The following is a 22,301-nucleotide window of genomic DNA, read 5'->3' on the forward strand; positions in this document are numbered from 1 at the left end:
TTCAAGGAAAGTGTAGAATAGAACATTGTTAGCTCGGAGAAGGTTGCAACGACAATGCATACAGTGATAAAATGTAATCAGGGGACAGTCAGACTGGTTGGAGAACTAGGAAGGGGAGGATTGGATAGGGGGATGCTGTTCAATATATATATGTATATATATATATATGGGCTTATATTCATTGGAATTTAGAAGGATGAGAGGGTATCTTATAGAAATATATACAAATTTTAATTGTATCTTCGGCCTTCGGCCCACTGTGTCTGCGCCGACCAGCGATCCCCGCACGCCAACATTATCTTACACACACTAGGGACAATTTACAATTTTCTTGAATCCAATTCACCTACAAACCTGTATGTCTTTGGGGTGCGGGATGAAACCGGAGGTCCCGGGGCAATCCCATACAGGTCACGGGGAGAACGTACAAAGCCCGTGTGGTCAAGCACCCGTGGTCAGGATCGAACCCGGGTCTCTGGTGCTGTAAGGTGCAACTCAACCGCTGCGCCACTGTGCCGCCCGGTCCAGAGTAATGTCCAAGACTAGCCATCTCTGCCTGCAATTAAAACTGGACTGTATGTCGTGCCACACAAGGCTTTGCAATCGTGATGGCCATTTATTCCTGTCCGTTCATGTTCCTATGAGTCAACAAGAAGAATGCTCTCACACAACAAAACACTTCCATGTGGTAATAGGTGTGACATTCAAAACGGAACCACAAAAGCTCAGAGAAAAATATGCAGGCTTTTAGGATCCATCTGGTTCTGCTTCTGACATCCTCCCCAGCCAAGTACACCCACAAACCTACATACTAACTTGCTGGGTTTAAAAAAAAATGATTTCAGGAAACTGAGGGCACACGTTTGCCAATATCAACCATCTCGCTCACAAGCACAATTTACATGGGAAAGTAGCTGCAGAATTTAGTTTAGTTTAGAGATACAGTGTTGAAACAAGCCCTTCGGCCCACCGAGTCCATGCCGACCACCGGATCGCACGAGTTCTATGTTATCCCACATTTGCGTCCACTCCCTAACACACTACAGAGTAGAATTTACAATCTAGGTCAATTAACCGATAAGCCCGCACGTCTTTGGGATGTGGGAGGAAACCGGAGCACACGGAGGAAACCCACACAGTCACAGGCTGAATGTGCAAACTCCACACGGTCAGCACCCGAGGTCAGGATCGAACACAGGTCTCTGTTGCTATGAGGCAGCAGCTCGAGCAGCGATGCCACTGTGTAAGCAGTTACTTTCTCTTTCTTGTCATAGTACCTAGAGAGAACTGCTCCAGCGTGCAAACTAATGCAGTCTAGCACATGCACACCCATCTGATACTCCAACGGGCACTGTTTTTATGAGTAGATTTAGTGCACAAATTGAACTGGTGCAGGAACACACACACAACCGTGTGATATTGGCAGCATTTGTATCTAAAATTTGTTGTTACATGATGTCACGAAAATTGTCCCAGTTTAGAGACACAAGAGAGGTGGTGCAGTGGTAGAGTTGCGACCCTTACAGCACCAGAGACCCGGGTTCAATCCTGACTATGCGTGCTGTCTGTATGGACTTTGTACGTTCTCCCCGTGACCTGCGTGGGTTTTCTCTGGATGCTCCGGTTTCCTCCAAAGACACACAGGTTTGTAGGGGCTAATTTGGCTTTGGTCCTTGTAAATTGTCCCTAGTGTGTGTAGGATAGTGCCAGTGTAGGGGGATTGCTGGTCGGCTCGGACTCAGTGGGCCGAAGGGCCTGTCTCCGCGCTGTTCCTCCAAACTAAACTAAACTAAACTTCAGGCGCTGGAATCAGGAGAAGAAACAAAAATACTGGAGGAACTCGGGACGAGCAGCATCTGTGGGAGGAAAGGAATTATTGATGTTTTGGTTGAAGATAGACACAAAATGCTGGAGTAACTCAGCAGGACAGGCAGCATCTCTGGAGAGAAGGAATGGGTGACGTTTCGGATTGAGCCCCTTCTTCTGATGAAGGGTCTCATCCTGAAACGTTACCCATTTCTTCTCTCCAGAGATGCTATCTGCCCCACTGAGTTACTCCAGCATTTTGTGTCTATCTTAGATGCAAACCAGCATCTGTAGTTGTTGTTCCATTGCACTCCAAGCACACACCATTTTAGACCAGGGATATTCTTGTCAATGAAGAACATCTACCATCCAACAAGCTGGTAAGTAAAAGTAATCGACCGAAAATATTGTATGTTTTTGCAGAATTTTCTGTTCCGCATGCCTGGACCCTCTTTTGGAAATGTTTTGGGTCTTGACCCACTGAGTTGCTTCTGTTGTTTGATTCTTGTCCCAATTTAGATCTGGTTACTGAGCTGACCATAGAGACTGTAAGGATCGTGAATAAATAATAAACCAAATAAATCCCATCAGGAATTCAGCAGAGGCTTCAAAACGCCAAATCGTCAAGGATGTGGGATGTGGTTGACCAAGGAGCAGCTGAGGTGAATGGTGTAGATCCATTTGTAAGGACACAGGGCAGATGCAAGAAATGTTTGGAACGAGTGTGCTGCCAGAGGGGAGTGGAAGCCAGACCACAAAGACCATTTCCAGTTGAGGCAAATCCACACTGGAAATACAATGCACTTCAGTGACAGAACTGGCTGCAATAAAAATGTTTCGAAATGTAATGATTTCTTTACGGGTTATAGTTTGAAAAAGCAGCAACCTGAAGTGTAACATGCACGCTTAAGATGGCAGTAAAATGCAATCGGATTTAATTACTGATTGGAAGCAATGTATCCATATTTGAATTTGAGTGGACATAGTTTTCTGTCAACCAGCTATCCAAGATGCATTGGACAATATTTGGCATCACGACGACTCCAGGACGGTGCCAGTTTCACTAAGCCCCTGCCCATGCCCGCTCCATTTTAAGTAATAAAATGGATCTTTCGGAGTTTGAGGACTAGAGGAAAATAAACCCTTTTCCATGGGTCCAGAAAGTCAGGACATGTGAAGTGCAGAGGCAAGTCTCTCTCCTCAGAACTGCTTCCATTTCACACCCTGCTCACAAACTATACACACAATGCACTTAGGTTAGTGGTTCGAGTCTAATTCCGTGGTAGAACCTAACATTTCAGTGCATAATTTAAATTTTTGTTCTCTAATAAATAATATTGAGCACGAAAGCTTATGTTCATGATCATTCTCTAATCTGCGTATAGGTTGGTACCATATTTGGTGAAACAGGAAAGGCAACCAAGGAATATGCATTGATAAACCATTTCTTCCCCCCCCCCCCCCCCCCCCCTCCCCCCCCCCCCTCCCCCCCATTTGGCACGACGTTTTGCACAAAATCAAGCAGGCTTTGGTCTTTGTAATCCAACTCCTCAAATGTGGAGGGCTCTGTGCAGTGAATGATCTCCACAGGGCTATGGCCACGCACAGTTTGTGCCAGCCCTCTCGGTGGCGGTCACGGGCGACTGAGTTCCAGTTTTGGTGCTACCACCGGCCACTGATGCTGGCAACCTCGGAGTGATACTGTTGCGGCAATCGGCCACTCGCCCCGCCTTCTAGAAACGTCGAGCGGATACTTGGAGGCTCAAAGGGTTTCTGACAACTTTTGCTCAACTCTGCAAGGGAAGCACAGGAAGCACGAAGGTCAGGCTCCATTTTAACCACTTGTGTTGTACATGTGATTTACATAGCAGTTGTTATAATGCCACGTTGTTGCTCCCCTCAGCTCTACATACAGTCATGCTCATGGGCAATGCAGGCCAATGCCGACCAAGATTACCCCTTCTACACTACCCGCATCTGCTCGCGTTTGGCCCATACCCCTATAAGCTTTTCCTATCCACGTATCTGCCCGAATGCCTTTTAAATGTTGTTATAGTACCTGGGCTGAGTGGCCAATTTTTCTCTGCAGTTATGGACTTTTATGTTTCGCCAGTTCTTGAGTCTAAATTCTGAATGGGGAGATAAGCAATTCTGACAAAGTGTTTCTGTGCCACATGGAGGAGCTGGTGGATAGGTAGAAAGATGTCCACTGGACACTAAGCTCCCCAAAGGACAACTTCATAGAATTGAATTGAATTGAATTGAATAAAAGTTATTAGCCAAATATGTAGACATACAAGGAATTTGCCTTGGTGCTTCTCTCGCAAGTAACAACACGATACACAGTAGACAATTAAAAACAAAACATTATAATTTAAACATGTGAAGAATGAAATAAAATACCAGAGTGAAAAGAGGCTACAGACTTTTGGCTGTTGAGTAGAGTTACTGCTTGTGGAAAAAAGCTGTGGCGGCTTTGACAGTCCGGAGTCGCCTTCTAGAGGGAAGTGCTTCAAAGCGTTTGTAGCCAGGGTGAGACGGGTCAGAGATGATCTGACCCACTCGCTTCCTGGCCCTTGCAGTGTACAGCTCATCAATGGGGTGGAAGGTTGCAGCCAATAACCTTCTCAGCTGATCGAACGGCGCGCTGCAGCCTCCGGATGTCGTGCTTGGTGGCTGAGACAAATCAGCCCATGATGGAGAAGGTGAGGACAGACTCTATGATGGCCGTATAAAACTGGACCATCATTGCCTGTGCCAGATTATGTTTTCTCAGCTCAGCTCAAGTACATCCTCTGTTGGACCTTTTTGACTGTGGAGTCGATGGTGGCCTCTCATTTAAGATCCTTGGAGATGATGGTTCCAAGGAACTTTAAAGACTCCACAGATGTGACTGTGGTGTTGTTGATGGTGAGTGGGGGTGAGGGTGGGGGAGGGGTAGCTCTCCTAAAGTCTACAATCAATTCCACTGTCTTAAGAGCATTGAGCTCCAGGTTGTTGCGATGGCACTAGGACGCCAGCTGTGTCACTTCCTGTCTGCAGGCAAATTCCTCCCCATCCTGGGTCAGTCCAATCAGGGTTGTGTCGTCCGCAAACTTGGGATGCTTGACAGAGGAGTCTGTGGAGGTGCAGTCATTGGTGTAGAGAGAGTAGAGGAGAGGGGAGAGAACGCAGCTTTGCGGTGCTCCTATGCTGAGGGTCTGCGGGTCCGAGATGTGCTTTCCCAGCTTCACATGCTGTCTGTCAGGAAGCTGATGAGCCACTGACAGAAAGGTCCAGGCACAGTCAACTCGGAAAGTTTGGAGGGTAGTAGCTCTGGCACAATGGTGTTGAATTCTTGCTATTGAGGGAGTGCAGTGTAGGTTTACAAGGTTAATTCCCGGGATGGCGGGACTGTCATAGACTGAGGGAATGGAGCAGCTGGGCTTGTACACTCTGGAGTTTAGAAGGATGAGAGGGAATCTCATTGAAACATATAAGATTGTTAAGGGCTTGGACACATTAGAGGCAGGAAACATGTTCCCGATGTTGGGGGAGTCCAGAACCTGGGGCCACAGTTTAAGAATAAGGAGTAAGCCATTTAGAACGGAGATGAGGAAACACTTTTTCTCACAGAGAGTGGTGAGTCTGTGGAATTCTCTGCTTCAGAGGGCGGTGGAGGCAGGTTCTCTGGATGCTTTCAAGAGAGAGCTAGATAGGGCTCTTAAAAATAGTGGAGTGAGGGAATATGGGGATAAGGCAGGAACGGGGTACTGATTGGGGATGATCAGCCATGATAACACCGGAGGGCCAAAGGCCTACTCCTGCATCTATTCTCTAATGTCTATTGCAGAGCTAAAATCCACAAACAAAATCCTTGCATAGGTCCCCTGGTGGTCCAGGTGCTGGAGGATGAAATGCAGGTCTAGGTTGACTGTGCCATCCACTGATCTATTTGCCCGGTATGCAAACTGCAGGGGGTCCAGCAGGGGGTTTGTGATATTTTTCAGGTGGGCCAGCACAAGTCTTTCAAGGATCTTCATGACTACAGAGGCCAGTGTGACATGCCTGAAGTCATTAAGACCAGTAATCCTTGTCTTTTTGGGTACGGGAACAATAGTGGAGACTTTGAAGCAGGCAGGGACAGTACAGGTTTGCAGGGACCGATTGAAAATGTCTGTGTAGACTGGTGCCAGTTGTTCGGCACAGTGCTCGAGGATAGAGGGGGAAACATTGTCCGGTCCTGGAGATTTCTGGCTTTTCTGTCTCCTGAATAACTTTTCCACCTCCTCAATTGCTATTGTTAATGATGGAGAAGTGGCCAGATTGATGTTGGGCAGCAAGGAGGGGGTGGGTAGTGGACGAGGGCCCAGACTTTGCAGACTGGAGTCAGGCTGTAAGTGGGTGTGAAGTGGTGATTGGGTGAGGAGTGGGGAGGGAGGGAGGATGTTATGTTTCTGTCTATTGAACCTGTAGCAGAACTCAATCAGGTCGTTGGTCAGCTGATGATGGGCCAAGGAGCAGGGGGTTTTCCTCTTGGAGCTGGTGATTTCTTGCAAGCCCTTCCACACTGAAGAAGAGTCATTAGCTGAGAACTTGCTCCTCAACTTCTCAGAGTACCTTTCCCTTTCCTTGGCAGCTCTGATTCCTCTTCTTAGCTTGTACTTGGCCTGCCTGTAGAGGTCTGCATCCCCACTACGATAGGCCTCATCTTCAGATATCGGAGCTGTCTGAGTTCTGCTGTAAACCAGGGCTTGTCGTTGTTGAACCTGACCCGGGTCCAAGTGTGAATGCAACTGTCCTCACAATAGCTGACTTATGATGATACAGTGTCTGTGTATTCATCGAGGCTTGTGGTTGCTTCCATGAACACATTCCAATCAGTGGAGTCAAAGCAGGACTGTAACCATATAACCATATAACAATTACAGCACCGAAACAGGCCATCTCGGCCCTACAAGTCCGTGCCGAACAACTTTTTTCCCTTAGTGCCACCTGCCTGCACTCATACCATAACCCTCCATTCCCTTCTCATCCATATGCCTATCCAATTTATTTTTAAATGATACCAACGAACCTGCCTCCACCACAAATGCATTTCGTTGTCTCTGTACTGTACACTGACAATGACAATTAAAATTGAATCTGAATCTGAATCGGACTTCCACTGGAAGCTCATTCCACACCGCTACCACTCTCTGAGTAAAGAAGTTCCCCCTCATGTTACCCCTAAACTTCTGTCCCTTAATTCTGAAGTCATGTCCTCTTGTTTGAATCTTCCCTATTCTCAAAGGGAAAAGCTTGATCACGTCAACTCTGTCTATCCCTCTCATCATTTTAAAGACCTCTATCAAGTCCCCCCTTAACCTTCTGCGCTCCAGAGAATAAAGACCTAACTTATTCAACCTATCTCTGTAACTTAGTTGTTGAAACCCAGGCAACATTCTAGTAAATCTCCTCTGTACTCTCTCTATTTTGTTGACATCCTTCCTATAATTGGGCGACCAAAATTGTACACCATACTCCAGATTTGGTCTCACCAATGCCTTGTACAATTTTAACATTACATCCCAGCTTCTATACTCAATGCTCTGTTTTATAAAGGCTAGCATACCAAAAGCTTTCTTTACCACCCTATCTACATGAGATTCCACCTTCAAGGAACTATGCACGGTTATTCCCAGATCCCTCTGTTCAACTGTATTCTTCAATTCCCTACCATTTACCATGTACGTCCTATTTTGATTTGTCCTGCCAAGGTGTAGCACCTCACATTTATCAGCATTAAACTCCATCTGCCATCATTTCTTCCAAATGGCCTAAATCACTCTGTAGACTTTGGAAATCCTCTTCATTATCCACAACCCCACCTATCTTGCTATCATCTGCATACTTACTAATCCAATCTACCACACCTTCATCCAGATCATTGTTGTACATGACAAACAACAAAGGACCCAACACTGTACTGTAGGTACTGTAGGTACAAAACTGTAGGTTTTCAATGCCCTCGCTTGTCCACTTTTTCATTGTTCTGACCACATGCTTAGAAGATTTTAGTTTCTGCCTGTAGGTCGGAATAAGGCGAACTAGACAATGATCAGAGAGACCCAGAGCAACCTGGGGAACAGAGCGATATATGTTCCTAATTGTAGTATAACAATGATCGAGTGTTCTCTCCCCTCTGGTGGGGCAGGTAACAGGAAGTCTGTATTTTGGAAGGTCTCGGCTGAGGTTAGCTTTGTTAACGTCCTCCAAAACAATGACCGTGGCGTCCGGGAAGTCACTCGCTACCGTAATTACCTGGTCAGCGAGTTGCGTTTGCGCCTCACGTACGCAAGCTTGGGTGGGGGGGGATGTAAACTCCAGCGAGAATAAAAGAGGTAAATTCCCTCAGAGAATAAAAGAGTTTGCAATTTATAAAAATGATTCCAGAGTGGGATAGAAGTTAGATAGTACCGTGACGTCGCTCCACCAGTCCTGGTTGGTATAGAAGCATATTCCACCGCCTCTTGATTTTCCCGCTGCCTCCGCTTCGCGGTCCGCTCTGATGTCGTTGAAAGCCAGCCAGTTGTAGCACATTGTCCGGGGTAGACTCACACAGCCGGGTCACGGTGAAGCACAGGGCAGCGGCTCGAGAGAAGTCCTTGTTTGTTTGGCGCAGGAGTTGCAGTTCGTCCACTTTGTCGTTGAGAGAACGTAGATTTGCAAGGAATATACTCGGGAGCGGTGTGCGGAACCCTCGTCGGGCCAGTGCTCCAGAGCGCTTCCCCCCCGAGTCCTCCTCCGTCTCAAGACCTTGAACACAGCCACAGCCCTGCCGACGAGTATGTCCAAATAATCCGGCGAGTGAGAGAAATCCGGAACGATGTTTGGAGGTACCGGGTGTCTGATGTTAATGAGTACCTCGCTCATGAACGTGATCTTTGTGGGATTTTCAGACGACACAAACGAACAAACACAGACAAAACAGCAAGGAGCAGTACGCTGAGGCAGCCATTGTCGGCGCCACTGCAAACCAGTGCTCTGCCAGATGTCACTGTTACTGTGTTACCGAGCTATCATGATGGAAGTCTTTAGACTTTTACTTTCGACTTTAGAGATATAGCGCGGAAACAGGCCCTTCGGCCCACCGAGTCCGCGCCGACCAGCGATTACCCCGTACACTAGCACCATCCTACACAACCCAATTAAACCTACAAACCTGTACATCTTTGGAGTGTGGGAGGAAAGGGGTGTCAGGGGTTATGGGGAGAATGGGGTTAAGAGGGGAAGATAGATCAGCCATGATTGAATGGCAGAGAGACTTGATGGGCCGAATGGCCTAATTCTGCTCCTATCACTTATGAAACCTGAGCACCCGGAAGAAACCCACGAGGTCAGATGGAGAATGTACAAACTCTGTACATACTAGTCACGATCAAACCCAGGTCTCTGGTGCAGTAAGGCAGCAACTCTACTGCTGCACCACTGTGTAGTCCAAGACATACAAACAACATGCTGCAGATTATTATTCTCTCGAGTTTTTACTGAGCCAATGGATAATTTATCTTAAGCAGGTAGGCTTGATGGGCCAAATGGCCTAATTCTACTCCAATTCCTTATGACCTGGGCATACTGAATAATCTGGCACCAGATTATTGAGTATCTCCTCTCTACTCCATCCGTCTGAAGAAAGATTCTGATGCAGAACATTATCAACGACCAGGTTCAGGAATAGCTGCTTCCCCACAGCCATCAGGCTATTAAACTTGGCTCGGACAAAACTCTGAACATTAATAGCCCATTATCTGTTTATTTGCACTTTATCAGTTTATTTATTCATGTGTGTATATATTTATATCATGGTTATATGGACACACTGATCTGTTCTGTAGTCATGCCTACTATGTTCTGTTGTGCTGAAGCAAAGCAAGAATGTCATTGTCCTATCAGGGACACATGACAATAAACTCTCTTGAATCTTGAATCTATCCATTTCTCTCCATGGATGCGGGCTGACCGCCTGAGTTCCTCCAGAAGTCTGTTTATTCCTCAAGATTCCAGTATCTGCAATATCTTATTTCAATGGCGGGAGGTTGGCACAGCGGTAGAGTTGCGGCCTTACAGCGCCAAAGAGCCGGGTTCAGTCCTGACTACGGGTGCTGTCTGTACAGAGTTTGTACGTTCTCCCCGTGACCTGCGTGGGTTTTATCCGGGATATCCGGTCTCCTCCAACACGTATAGGTTTGTAGGTTAATTTGCTTGGTATAATTGTAAATTAGGTGTGTAGGATAGTGTTCAAGTGCGGGGATCGCTGGCCAGCCTGGACCCGGTGGGCCGAAGGGCCTGTTTCCGTGGTGTATCTTTAAACTAAACTAAACTTCCTGCAGTGCAAAGTTAGCTTTACAGGCCCATCTCTCAAGTTGAAGGAATTCAGCAAATTGGCATACATCTCTAAACTGAGCTAAAAATATCTTATTGCAATATCTCTCATTTCCGGCATCATCTGTTTTTTTTGCATCAAAATTACTGCAGATTTTGGAAGTCTGTATGAAACACACATTACACAAAAGCACAGACACTGACCTGAAATGGCAAGCAGCATTTTCCTTCTGGCACCGAATGTGGTTATCCCGAGTTCCTTCAAGTCCTGGTCAGTCAGAGTGAGGAATGTTTGGATGTCAATCTGTGGAGATATGAGAGGGACAGAGGTGAATGCCATTGAACTGGAGATAGACACAAAAATCTGGAGTAACTCAGCGGGCCAGGCAGCATCTCGGGAGTGAAGGACTAGGTGATGTTTCGTGTCGAGACCCTTCTTCAGACTTCCCATCTTTCATGCACATCTCGTCTGCACCACTGCTCCCTTCCTAAGCCATTTCACTGGATTTCCACAGAAGACGGGGAATGTTGCCGACTGGCCCGCTGCAGACTGCAGGAGTACGTGCTGAGGGACGCACTGAAGCTCTGTGCAGCCAACGCCAAGGCTCGGTGGAGGAGGACCACAGTCTAGGGTCCTTCCGCTTCTGGACATGGGGGGCAGGGTGTGGTGGAGACACCCCTCAAAATAAGGGAAGGGATTCCACGGCAGTGGGCCACATGTGTGGCAAGGGTGGGGGACAAATTTGTGAAATTTGAGCAATGTCTGTAGACTGTATTGAACAATTTGTATAGCCTCCGAAAATGTCAGATGAATTTTTTGCACGGTTCATGTATTGTATATATTTATTACCTGAATAAAGTCTATTTTGAAAAAAAAGAATTCCTTCTCTCCAGAGATACTGCCTGTCCCGCTGAGTTACTCCAGCAATGTGTGTCTATCTTTGTCCATGCCAACCAGGTTTTGCAGCTGAGCTGGTCTAATCTGCCTATGTGTGGTCCATATCCCTCGAAACAAAGTCCAAATGTCTTTTAAACGTAAATATTATACCCGCCTCCAGAAGGTCCTCTGGCAGCTCGATCCATATTCGCAACACCCCCTGCATAAATAAATTGCCCTGAAATCACTCAACCGTAAACATTCTTTCCCTCTCTATGCCCACTAGTTTTGGAATGCTGTGGGGAGCAACTGCAGATGCTGGTTTAAACCGAAGATATGCAGAATATGCTGGAGTGACTCAGCGGGACAGGCAGCATCTCTGCATAGGTTGGCGACCCGAAACGTCATCCATTCTTTCTATTCAGAGATGCCGCTTGTCCCGCTGAGTTACTCCAGCATTTTCTGACCCTCATAACTCATGCCCTTAACAATAGACAGTAGACGATAGGTGCAGGAGCAGGCCATTCGGCCCTTCGAGCCATCACATTCAATGTGATCATGGCTGATCATCCCCAATCAGTACCCTGTTCCTGCCTTTTCCCCATATCCCCTGACTCCGCTATCTTTAAGAACCCTTGAGTCCAGGTAACATCCTGGTGAATCTTTTCTGCATCCTTTCCAGCGGAATGACATTCATCCTAAAACAGGATGACCACAATACTTTGGATGTGGTCTCACCACATTTTCTTTTGGAATAGATAGGGTGAATGCTGTTTTAACCAGATTAGGGAAATTAAGAACCAGAGGACATACGTTTAAGGTGAGAGGGGAAAGATTTAATGTGAAACTGAGGGGCAAAATTTTCACAGAGGGTAGTGGGTATGTGGAACGAGCTACCAGAGGAGGTAGTTGAGGCTGGTACTATAACAACAATTAAAAGGCATGTGGACAGGTTCATGGATAGGAGAGGTTTAGAGCGATATGCGGCAAATGTTGGCAGATGGGACTGGCCTAGATGGGACGGTACGGGCAATTTGAGTTGAAAGACCCGTTTCCATGCTGTATGACGTTCTGACCAAGTTCTTGCACAACTGTAGTAGAATGTCCCAACTCCTGAGCTCAGCACACTCCCCACTGATGGCAAGTATGCCAAATAGCTTTTTCAGCACACTCTGGAGAATATGGATAGGTGACGTTTCGGGTTGTGACCTTTCTTCAGACACACCCTCCACCAAATCACATTCCTGCTATCCCACATACATTTCCTTCAATTCCTTGGCTAAAACATGAAGAAAACTATTTAATTATCATTGGGGGAAGTGTGCATATTTCACCACGGAACCGGTAACCCGCACAAAGGTTCGTCGGGCGGCATAACCGGGAGGGAGCAGGAGACGTCGTGCGCTATATGTGGGCCGGTACGCGGGTGAACCGGGTTAATGCCTCCAAATGGTGGCGCCTGCCTATGTAATATACGCAAAAAGAATTTCACTGTGCAGTTGGGGCAGCACGATGGCGCAGCGAGAGTTGCTGCCTTACAGCGCTTTCAGCGCCGGAGACCTGGGTTCGATCCCGACTATGGGTACTGTCTGTACAGAGTTTGCACCTTCTCCCCGTGGCCACGTGGCTTTTCATCGAGATCTTAATTTTTCTCTCATACTCCAAAGACGTACAGGTTTGTAGGTTAATTGGTTTGGTGTAAGTGTAAAATTGTCCTTAATGTGTGTAGAATAGTGTTAATGTGCAGGGATCGCTGGTCGGTGCGGACTCGGTGGGCCGAAGGGCCTGTTTCCGTGCAGTATCTCTAAACTAAGCTAAAAAGTGACACATAGAGCACTATTATACTATTGAACAATATTCAGTGAGGAGTGGTTGGACTAACCTCTTGTTGCTGGAAGATATCCGTATATTTGCCTAAACCGAGCTTGCTGAAGAGTTCGGGCAATTCTGAGCCTTTGAAGGAGTTATTCAGGCTGCAGCCATTACTGCCCATCATTGAAGAAATGCAGTCCATGTAGTTAGTGCTGGTCAAATAGTGCTCGGCTGAGGAGACAAAAATTAAAAGTAAGTAAGTGAGTAAGTAAGTAAGTGAGTTTATTGGCCAAGTATTCACATACAAGGAATTTGCCTTGGTGCTCCGCCCACAAGTAACAACATGACATACAGTGACAGTTATGAATGACTCAGAAAACACTAAACATTAATAATAATAAAACATTAATGATAAAACACCATTGATCAAGCATGCAAACCAACAAAATACCAGATCAAAGGGAGGCTACAGATTTTTGGCTGTTGAGTAGAGCAACTACTCGTGGATAAAAACTGTTTTTATGTCTGGCTGTGGCAGCTTTGACAATCCGGAGTCGCCTTCCAGAGGGAAGTGATTCAAATAGTTTGTGGCCAGGGTGAGAGGGGTCAGAGATGATCTTACCCGCTCGCTTCCTGGCCCTTGCAGTGTACAGTTCATCAATGGAGGGAAGGTAGCAGCCAACAACCTTCTCTGCTGATCGGACGATTCGCTGCAGCCTCCAGGTGTCGTGCTTGGTGGCTGAGCCAAACCAGACCATGATGGAGAAGGTGAGGACAGACTCTACGATGGCCGTCTAGAATTGGAACATCATTGCCTGTGGCAGATTGTACTTCCTCAGCTGCCACAGGAAGTACATGCTCTGTGCCAAATATTGCACCGGAATGAAGATCATAAACTCACCAGAAGTGAAACTGGTCTCGCTCATGGTGAATTTGGTCAACGTTTTTTTACCTCCAATCAAATGTTACATTTTCAAGCATATTTCTGTTATCTCGCAAAAATATCCAGAGCAAAAACTAAAATAGTCTAAATCCACAGGAAAAATATTTAACTTGATGCAGAATAAGACAATGTTAAATTAATGGCTTTCAGCTTGAGAACAACTGGTGCAGATAGATGTGTAGGAAGGAACTGTAGATGCTGGTTTACACCGAAAATAGACACAAATTAAGTAACTCAGTGCGACAGACAGCATCTCTGGAGAAAAAGGAATAGGTGATATTTCGGGTCGAGACCCTTCTTCAGACTGTGTCAGGGGAGTGGGAAACTGGAGATATGGACGGGTAGAAAGAGCATGTAAGGTGTGGAAAGGACAGATCAAAGCAGACAATGACCAAGGAAACGTACAATGGTCCGTTGTCGGTTGAGGGGAAGTTGACAACGAGGTAAACAAACAGTAAAATGAAACAGGAGGATAGTGAAACTAGGGTGGGGCAGGGACAGAGAGGGAGGGAGATCTTATACTGTGGCAGCTCACCACCGGTATCCTAAGAGATATGTTTACCTGAAGTCAGTGAATGGACTGCTAACCTTGTCAGTGAATAAAGTCAAGACTGCTTCTCCACATGCACTGTGTTTCTACCAGACTAGGTTTTACTTCTTGCTTAACCATATGACAATGGGCGACATTTCAGAAAAATAATAATGGAAATCCTTTGCTACTTCCACCGGTTACTGCACACCAGGGCAGCAGACAGGGCTACAGTGAATGCTTATTAATACAACATAAACAGTGGGACAATCAATTATTTTTTATCAAATAATTGCGTCCAGTATTCAAATACCATCATTGTAGTTAGCATGGATTCAGACATTGACAATGTCAGCTGGAGAATTTTGTTTAGCTTAAATTAGAGATACGGCACGTAAACAGGCCCTTCGGCCCACTGAGTTCGCACTGACCAGCGATCCCCGAACACTAGCACTATCCTACACACTAGCGACAAATTACAATCTTTACCGAAGCCAATTAAACTACAACCCTGTACGTTTTTGGAGTGTCGGAGGAAACCAGTGTACCCGGGTGAAACCCAGGTGGTCACAGGGAGAACGTACAAACTCCATACAGACAGCACCCAGAGTCAGGATCGAACCCGGGTCTCTGGCGCTGTATGGCAGCAACTTCACTGCTTCACCACCGTGCCGCCGGTGGATGTTCACTATGTTACAACTGCGGTTCTCAAGTGGAAAGGTTGAGACCCGGTAATCTGTACAAATAGTCTAGCCACTTCAAGCTGTTGAAAGGACAGACCACAGCAAGAAAAACCTGGTAAAAATGCACTTAACGGGTTCAATGTTGCCAGGAATACGTGGACCTGAGCAAATCCTGCACTGAGATACTGTTCATCAGTGAGTGGCACTCTTTCACAAGGACATAAGGAAAGATTTACCCTGCCTCAAATCAAAATATGTCTGACCGCAAGGCGGCAATAGGTGTGAAAATATTTTGTTTCTCAGCTTGGTCGACAGCAGGCCGGGCCAGATATATTGAATTTTTGCATACTTGGGGCTGGGAGTACTGAGACTCAGAAGTACTCTGTATAAAGTTAATGGCGCCAACGGAAATAAATTAAGGTGTTCTAATGAACTACCTTTCAATTTTCCAACATTACTACACGGAAATCCAACGTTTCAATTTGGCAGAGATTTGGTTTAGTTTAGAGATACAGCATGGAAACAGGTCCTTCGGCTCACCGAGTCCGTGCCGACCAGCGATCCCCGCACACTTACAGTATCCTAAACACACTAGGGACAATTTACCGTTTTTTAAAATCAAAGGCAATTACTCTACAAACCTGTACGTCTTTGGATTGTGGGAGGAAACCAGAGTACCCGGGTGAAACCCAAGAGGGAGAACGTACAAACTCCGCACAGACAGCACCCAGAGTCACGATCGAACCCGGGTCTCTGGCGCCGTAAGGCAGCAACTCTACCACTGCGCCACCAAGCCGCCCAAATCAGGAAATTAAATCAAGATATTAGAATGCTATTACATTTTCGATACACGCAATGAAGCTAATGTTTCTACCAGTTTTGGAGTTGGCATTTTACCTTTTAGACTGTTTGAAGGCACAGGTTCAGGCAGACAACATGGTGAATCATTCTTTAACACTGTTTGACGGTTTAGATTACAATGCTGGACACAAAATGCTAGAGCAATTCAGCCGATCAGGCAGCATCTCTGGAGAAAAATAACGGGTGACGTTTCAGGTCCGAACCCTTCTTCAGACTTCAGGGTCTGAAGAAGAATTCCGAACTGAAACGTCACCCATCCTTTTTCTCCAGAAAAGCTGCCTGACCCGCTGAGTTGCTCCAGCACTTTGTATCTAACTTCGGTATAAACCGGTTGCCAATTCCTTTCTACACATAGAGTACAATACTGTTGTGCTGCACAGGTAGTTCTGCTATAACACACGTCCATAACACAAATGATGAAGCGGGGAACACTACTTGCATTGTGTGGGCTGAATTGGATATAATGCAGTTTCAATCAGAAAGAGAGCTACTTATGTTACTTCGGAAAAACGACAAGCAGAAAAAAGCTGTCTTGGATTTAAACAGTATGGGGAAAAAAACTGTTTCCATTTAATCTCCCTACAGTATTCAGACACTGTCCCTTAAGAACGTAATTTGTTGGTTTCAACACATTGAAATTGACAAACAATGACCTGTTGACACATGTGCAATAGACACCTTCAGCCTAGATTTGACAGAATGGTGGAACAGTCTCAAGAATTAGAGTGGACCGCTTTTCCTCAACCATTCCTGTGTTCTGCTGATTGTGGAGCTAGGGTACAGGACATCTTGTATAGAAGATAAAGTGTTGGAGCAACTCACCAAGGCATAGATAGGTGACATTTCGGGTCGGAACCCGTCTTCAGACTGATTGTAGTAGGTTGGAGAAAGCAAAAAAAGAGGGGGGGGGGGGGGAGGAGGACAAAGCCTGGCAAGTGATAGGTGGATACAGAGAAGGGGGATTTGTTTTGCAGTTGAGTGGACAAAGGTACGAGATGAAAAAGGGACAAAAGGGAGAGAAAAAGATGTCCAGCATCTTCTTGTTGCCCAACTGCAGGTATGGTCAGGGGAAGAACATTAAACTGGGAGAAGAAAAACATGAAAACTAAAGGAAAATGGGTTGTGTAATGGGGAGAAGACAGGAGAATGGGATTGAGTGGGAAAGATAGATCAGCCAAGACTCAGTGGGCCAAATGGCCTCATTCTGCAGCTCTGACATGACAATTTGCAGTAGTTCTAACATCATAATTCGGCCATGATCAGATCCTGCTTTAAACGTTTCCATCCTTAGTTTAGTTTGGTTTAGTTTAGAGATACAACGCAGAAACAGGCCCTTCGGCCCACCAAGTCTGCACCGACCAGCGATCCCCGCACACTAACACTTTCCTAAACACACTAGGGACAATTTTACATTTATACCAAGCCAATTAACCTACAAACCTGTACGTCTTTGGAGTGTCAGATTCAGATTCAGATTCAATTTTAATTGTCATTGTCAGTGTACAGTGCAGAGACAACGAAATGCATTTAGCATCTCCCTGGAAGAGCGACATAGCAAATGATTTGAATAAATAATAATAAGTGTCCGGGGGGGGGTGATTGGCAGTCACCGAGGTACGTTGTTGAGTAGAGTGACAGCCGCCGGGAAGAAGCTGTTCCTGGACCTGCTGGTTCGGCAACGGAGAGACCTGTAGCGCCTCCCGGATGGTAAACAGTCCATGGTTGGGGTGAGAGCAGTCCTTGGCGATGCTGAGCGCCCTCCGCAGACAACGCTTGCTTTGGACAGACTCAATGGAGGGGAGCGAGGAACCGGTGATGCGTTGGGCAATTTTCACCACCCTCTGCAATGCCTTCCGGTCGGAGACAGAGCAGTTGCCATACCATACTGTGATACAGTTGGTAAGGATGCTCTCGATGGTGCAGCGGTAGAAGTTCACCAGGATCTGAGGAGACAGATGGACCTTCTTCAGTCTCCTCAGGAAGAAGAGACGCTGGTGAGCCTTCTTGATCAGAGTTGAGGTATTGTGGGTCCAAGAGAGGTCATCGGAGAAGTTGACTCCCAGGAACCTGAAGCTAGAAACACGTTCCACCTCCGTCCCGTTAATGTGGATGGGGGTGTGTGTGCCGCCCCTGGACTTCCTGAAGTCTACAATGAGCTCCTTGGTCTTCTTGGAGTTAAGGGCCAGGTTGTTGTCAGCGCACCATGCTGCTAAGTGCTGGACCTCCTCCCTGTAGGCCGACTCATCGTTGTTGCTGATAAGTTTGGAGTGTGGGAGGAAACCGAAGATCTCAGAGAAAACCCACGGGGAGAACGTCCAAACTCCGTACAGACAGCACCCGCAGTCGGGATCGAACCTGAGTCTCAGGCGCTGTAAGTCAGCAACTCTACCGCTGCGCCACTGTGCAAGCTTTGTTAATTAATCCTCATCTTCTGACTGCATCAGCCTGAACAACACATTTTAATAGCAGATGCGAAACCGTCTACACATTGGCAAGGCAATGAAATGGAACAAAACCATGAATCTAAAGAAGCTGTGAGAAGTACACGTATCGATATCTCCTCGATATTGTAGCACATTCTAAAGAGGTGAGCCCTCCGTCACAATACCTGAAATGCTTACATGGGTTATGTTTTTGCTTGGGGCTGTTGAGCGATGATGGAAATTCACCATTCCGATCCCTCCAGTTATCAGACTCGCTGCCACCTCCGATGCACTCTCGGCTGTTTGACCGCGATAGTGACGCTGGGGACGATGACTGCGAAGAGAGATTACAGTTAAATGCCGCTGACACTTCTCTTAGTTGCGCTCGAAAACCTGGGTGAATTTCTCGAAATCGCGACAGAATTCTGCCGAAACCACACCAGGCTTGGGAAAGATATCAGTTCAGTATGTTGTCACATGCACCGAGGCACAATGAAAACTTTTGTCGCGACGTCAACCAGTCGGCGGAAAGACAATACGTAATTACAATCGAGCCATTTGGACTGGGTAAGAAGACTAGAGATCGAAGCAAGATAGAACGTAGAGAACATAGAGAAATAGGTGGAGCAGGCCATTCAGCCCTTCGAGCCAGCATCGCCATTGAAAATGCTCATCCAAAATCAGGAACACCCCCCTTCATGCTTTCACCCCATATCCCTTGATTCCGTTAGCCCTAAGAGCTAAATCAAACTCTAACTCTCTCTTGACAGATGTTGGAATTGTGTGTGGCAAAAGAGGTAGAAAACTGGGAAAGCAGATATTGGAAAGGAAAAGAGAGGGATAGAGATAGAGAGGGGGAAGCTTAGAGAGAGGGAGAGTGAGAGTGAGAGTGAGAGAGAGGGGGAGAGGGGGAGAGGGAGAGGGAGAATGGAAATACAAATAAGCAACAGCTAGCAGCGGCATGAAATAAATCAGGTCGAGACAGATTTACTGTCCTGCGAAGCATGAGAATGGTTCGGGATGGCAGAACAATGGCGAAGCAACATTTTTTGTGACTGCATGATCAGCATTTGAGACAGAAACCAGTGTCGAGGGTTATAATGGAGGATGAGAAGCTGCACAGGCTGCAGCTCTGTATCCCTTCACCAAATTACACTTTAATCACTGTGTGATCAAATACATCGAGCTGCTGAGAGTAAGTGCAGAATGTAACCATCCACATTGTAGTGCCAAGAACAAGATTGATGTAAACGTCCAGGTCTAAAGTGGTATGATTTTGGCCAAATTACATTCCAGGTAATGGACATTTTTTGTGCATTTCAAGAAAATGAAAAAAAAAATTCTCTCCAGTTATTTTCTCAGGCACCGTCTCATGCGTGCGGTCCAGAGTTCAGTCTTGGGGTGAGCAAATTGTGGCTGAATCAGCTTTCCACCAAACACCATTAGTGCGTAGTGTTTCAAAGTCTAATGTGTTGCATTTGCTGGAAGACGATCACGATTCCAGACCAGAAACTTAAAAAAAGGAATCTGCTAACGGCAATAGATTGAGAGTAATTAATGCCACATGGTTCAGCTTCTCCCTGAAACAGAGTAGTCATCATTCTTTCTTTCTTGGATATTGCCATTGTTTACACAGCTCGGAGCTTACTGCATGGGTTTAAAAGCAAAGAGCTTCAGCGCTTCCACATTGAGCCAAACCTTACAGCCAAATCAAATATGAAATCTGATATAGATAACCAATCCTTTCAAAGTAAAAATATCATTATTTTTGGACTGTGGTCAGGTATGTTATTACCTGACATTGGTTAAAACTGAGCTGAAGGAATTCCATGTACAAGGCAGCGCCACAACTTGCTGCCACTTTTTCTGGCTGCAAAAGTATCTCCCAAGCATAACCATCACTTAGCGGTGGCTGAAGAGATTCCGCTTAGAGCACGTACTATTTAAACAAAAAATGCAGCGCAGTCGCAAGTTTTCACTACCTCGTACGTAGTTGCCATGGATGGTTTGTAGGGCACGTGATTGGCGTGTCTTAGTTCCTTGATTGTTTCTGCAGGCATTGATTTGGAGAACCCGAGGCCGCTCCACGTATTCGTCGGGGTCCTTACTTCAGTTACAACAGGCTTCTTCAGCATAGCTGTCAAAAAAAGATGGCATCGTCAGCAAGGAGACGTTCCAATTCATGGAGTCTTACAGCGAGGAAACCGGCCTCTTTGGCCCAACTTGCCCAAACCGACCGGCCAACATGTCCCATCTGCATTAGTCCCACCTGCCTGCGTTTGGCCCATATCCCTCTAAACCCATCCTATCCATGTACCTGTCTAAATGTTCCTTAAGCATTGCGATCATACCTGCCTCAACTACCTCCTCTGACAGCTCATTCCGTACACCCACATCCTTTGTGTGAAAAGGTTACCCCTCAGGTTCCTATTAAATCTTTCCCCCCCCACCCCCCCTCACGTTAAACCTATGTCCTCTGGTTCTTGATTCCCCTACTCTGGGCAAGAGACTCTGTGCGTTTACCCGATCTATCCCTCTCCTGATTTTGCACGCCTCTATAAGATCACTCCTCATCCTCCTGCACTCCAAGAAATAGAGTCCATGCCTGCTCAACATCTCCCTGTAGATCAGGTCCTCGGGTCCAGGCAACATCCTCATAAATAATTCACCCAAGATCATTTCATTTTGGCAATTTAATATCGACAATGCAAATGCAGCTCATCTACTTTGAGAGCCAAAGCTAAGTGGTTTTTAAGCAGCTTTTCTGCACAAGGGATGGTCAGAGTCCTACATCCCATAACACTCGCACCACAAGGCCTCCAATAGCTTAGCGGGAATTGCTTGTCTCACCACCACCATTGCAAGATAGGAAATACACAGTGTACAGTGGCACAGCGGTAGAGTTGCTGCTTTACAGCGCCAGAGGCCCAGGTTCGATCCTGACTACTGGGGCTGACTGTACAGAGTTTGTATGTTCTCCCCGTGACCTGCGTGGGTTTTCTCCGAGGTCTTCGGTTTCCTCCCACACTCCAAAGACGTACAGGTTTGTAGGTTAAATGGCTTGGTATAAATGTAAAAATTGTCTCTAGTGTAGGATAGTGTTAACCTGCGGGGATGGCTGGTCGGTGCGGACTCGGTGGGCCAAAGGTCCTGTTTGCATGCTGTATCTCTAAACTATGAACTATAAACTGTGAATCTGTGGAATTCTCTGCCACAGAAGTGAGTGGAGACCAATTCACCGGATGTTTTCAAAAGAAAGTTAGATTTAGCTCTTAGGGATAATGGAATCAAGGGATATGGGGAGAAAGCAGGAACGGGGTACTGATTTAAGATGATCAGCCATGATCATATTCTCTGCCTCAGAGGGCGGTGGAGGCAGGTTCTCTGGATGCTTTCAAGAGAGAGCTAGATAGGGCTCTTAAAAATAGCGGAGTCAGGGGATATGGGGAGAAGGCAGGAACGGGGTACTGATTGGGGATGATCAGCCATGATCACATTGAATGGCGGTGCTGGCTCGAAGGGCCGAATGGCCTGCTCCTGCACCTATTGTCTATTGTCTATTGAATGGCGGTGCTGGCTCGACGTGCCGAATGGCTCACTCCTGCACGGATTTTGTGTGTTTCTATGTAACTATACTAAGCTTAAATGGGCTGCACTGGTAAAGAATACATTTTTTTTTAATGACAAAGCTAATCATACCTCGACAACAAGCATTCCTTTTGTCAGCCCACTTTCAAATGGAGTCACTCAAAAAGATTAAATTAAAACAAGCTTGTGACTCATTAACCAGATGCAGATGAAAGAGATCAAGTTTCTGAGCTTGTTAATATGATTCACTTGCACTGGTGTCTATGTCCCAGGACTGTAGGAGAAAGCATCCCAAAATACTGTTGCAACCCTTGACCAAGAATCAAATCAAAGTTGCAGTTTTGATTTTGCCTTTCAGCAACATTTGCTTGTACAGGCACTGGGCCTGTACCGCTTGAGTTTAGAAGAATGAGGGGGGACCTCAGTGAAACATACC

The 22,301-nt window shown here is 46.3% G+C and overlaps 1 protein-coding gene across 1 annotated transcript in view; it reads right to left on the reverse strand.

Moving 5' to 3' along the window:
- Positions 1 to 2,724: 2,724 nt before the first annotated feature.
- The window catches only part of bicc1 (BicC family RNA binding protein 1), a 242,038-nt gene continuing 222,461 nt past the window's right edge, over positions 2,725 to 22,301 (reverse strand). The window contains exons 16-20 of the mRNA XM_033034345.1: positions 20,260 to 20,414; positions 18,476 to 18,611; positions 12,909 to 13,069; positions 10,354 to 10,453; positions 2,725 to 3,599 (exon numbers count right to left, since the gene is read on the reverse strand). Of these exons, the coding sequence (XP_032890236.1) occupies positions 3,469 to 3,599; positions 10,354 to 10,453; positions 12,909 to 13,069; positions 18,476 to 18,611; positions 20,260 to 20,414 (683 nt within the window). The 3' untranslated portion in view covers positions 2,725 to 3,468. The remainder of the gene's footprint in view (positions 3,600 to 10,353; positions 10,454 to 12,908; positions 13,070 to 18,475; positions 18,612 to 20,259; positions 20,415 to 22,301) is intronic.

The sequence above is a fragment of the Amblyraja radiata genome, chromosome 15, assembly GCF_010909765.2.
Source record: "Amblyraja radiata isolate CabotCenter1 chromosome 15, sAmbRad1.1.pri, whole genome shotgun sequence".
Taxonomy (NCBI): Eukaryota; Metazoa; Chordata; class Chondrichthyes; order Rajiformes; family Rajidae; genus Amblyraja; species Amblyraja radiata.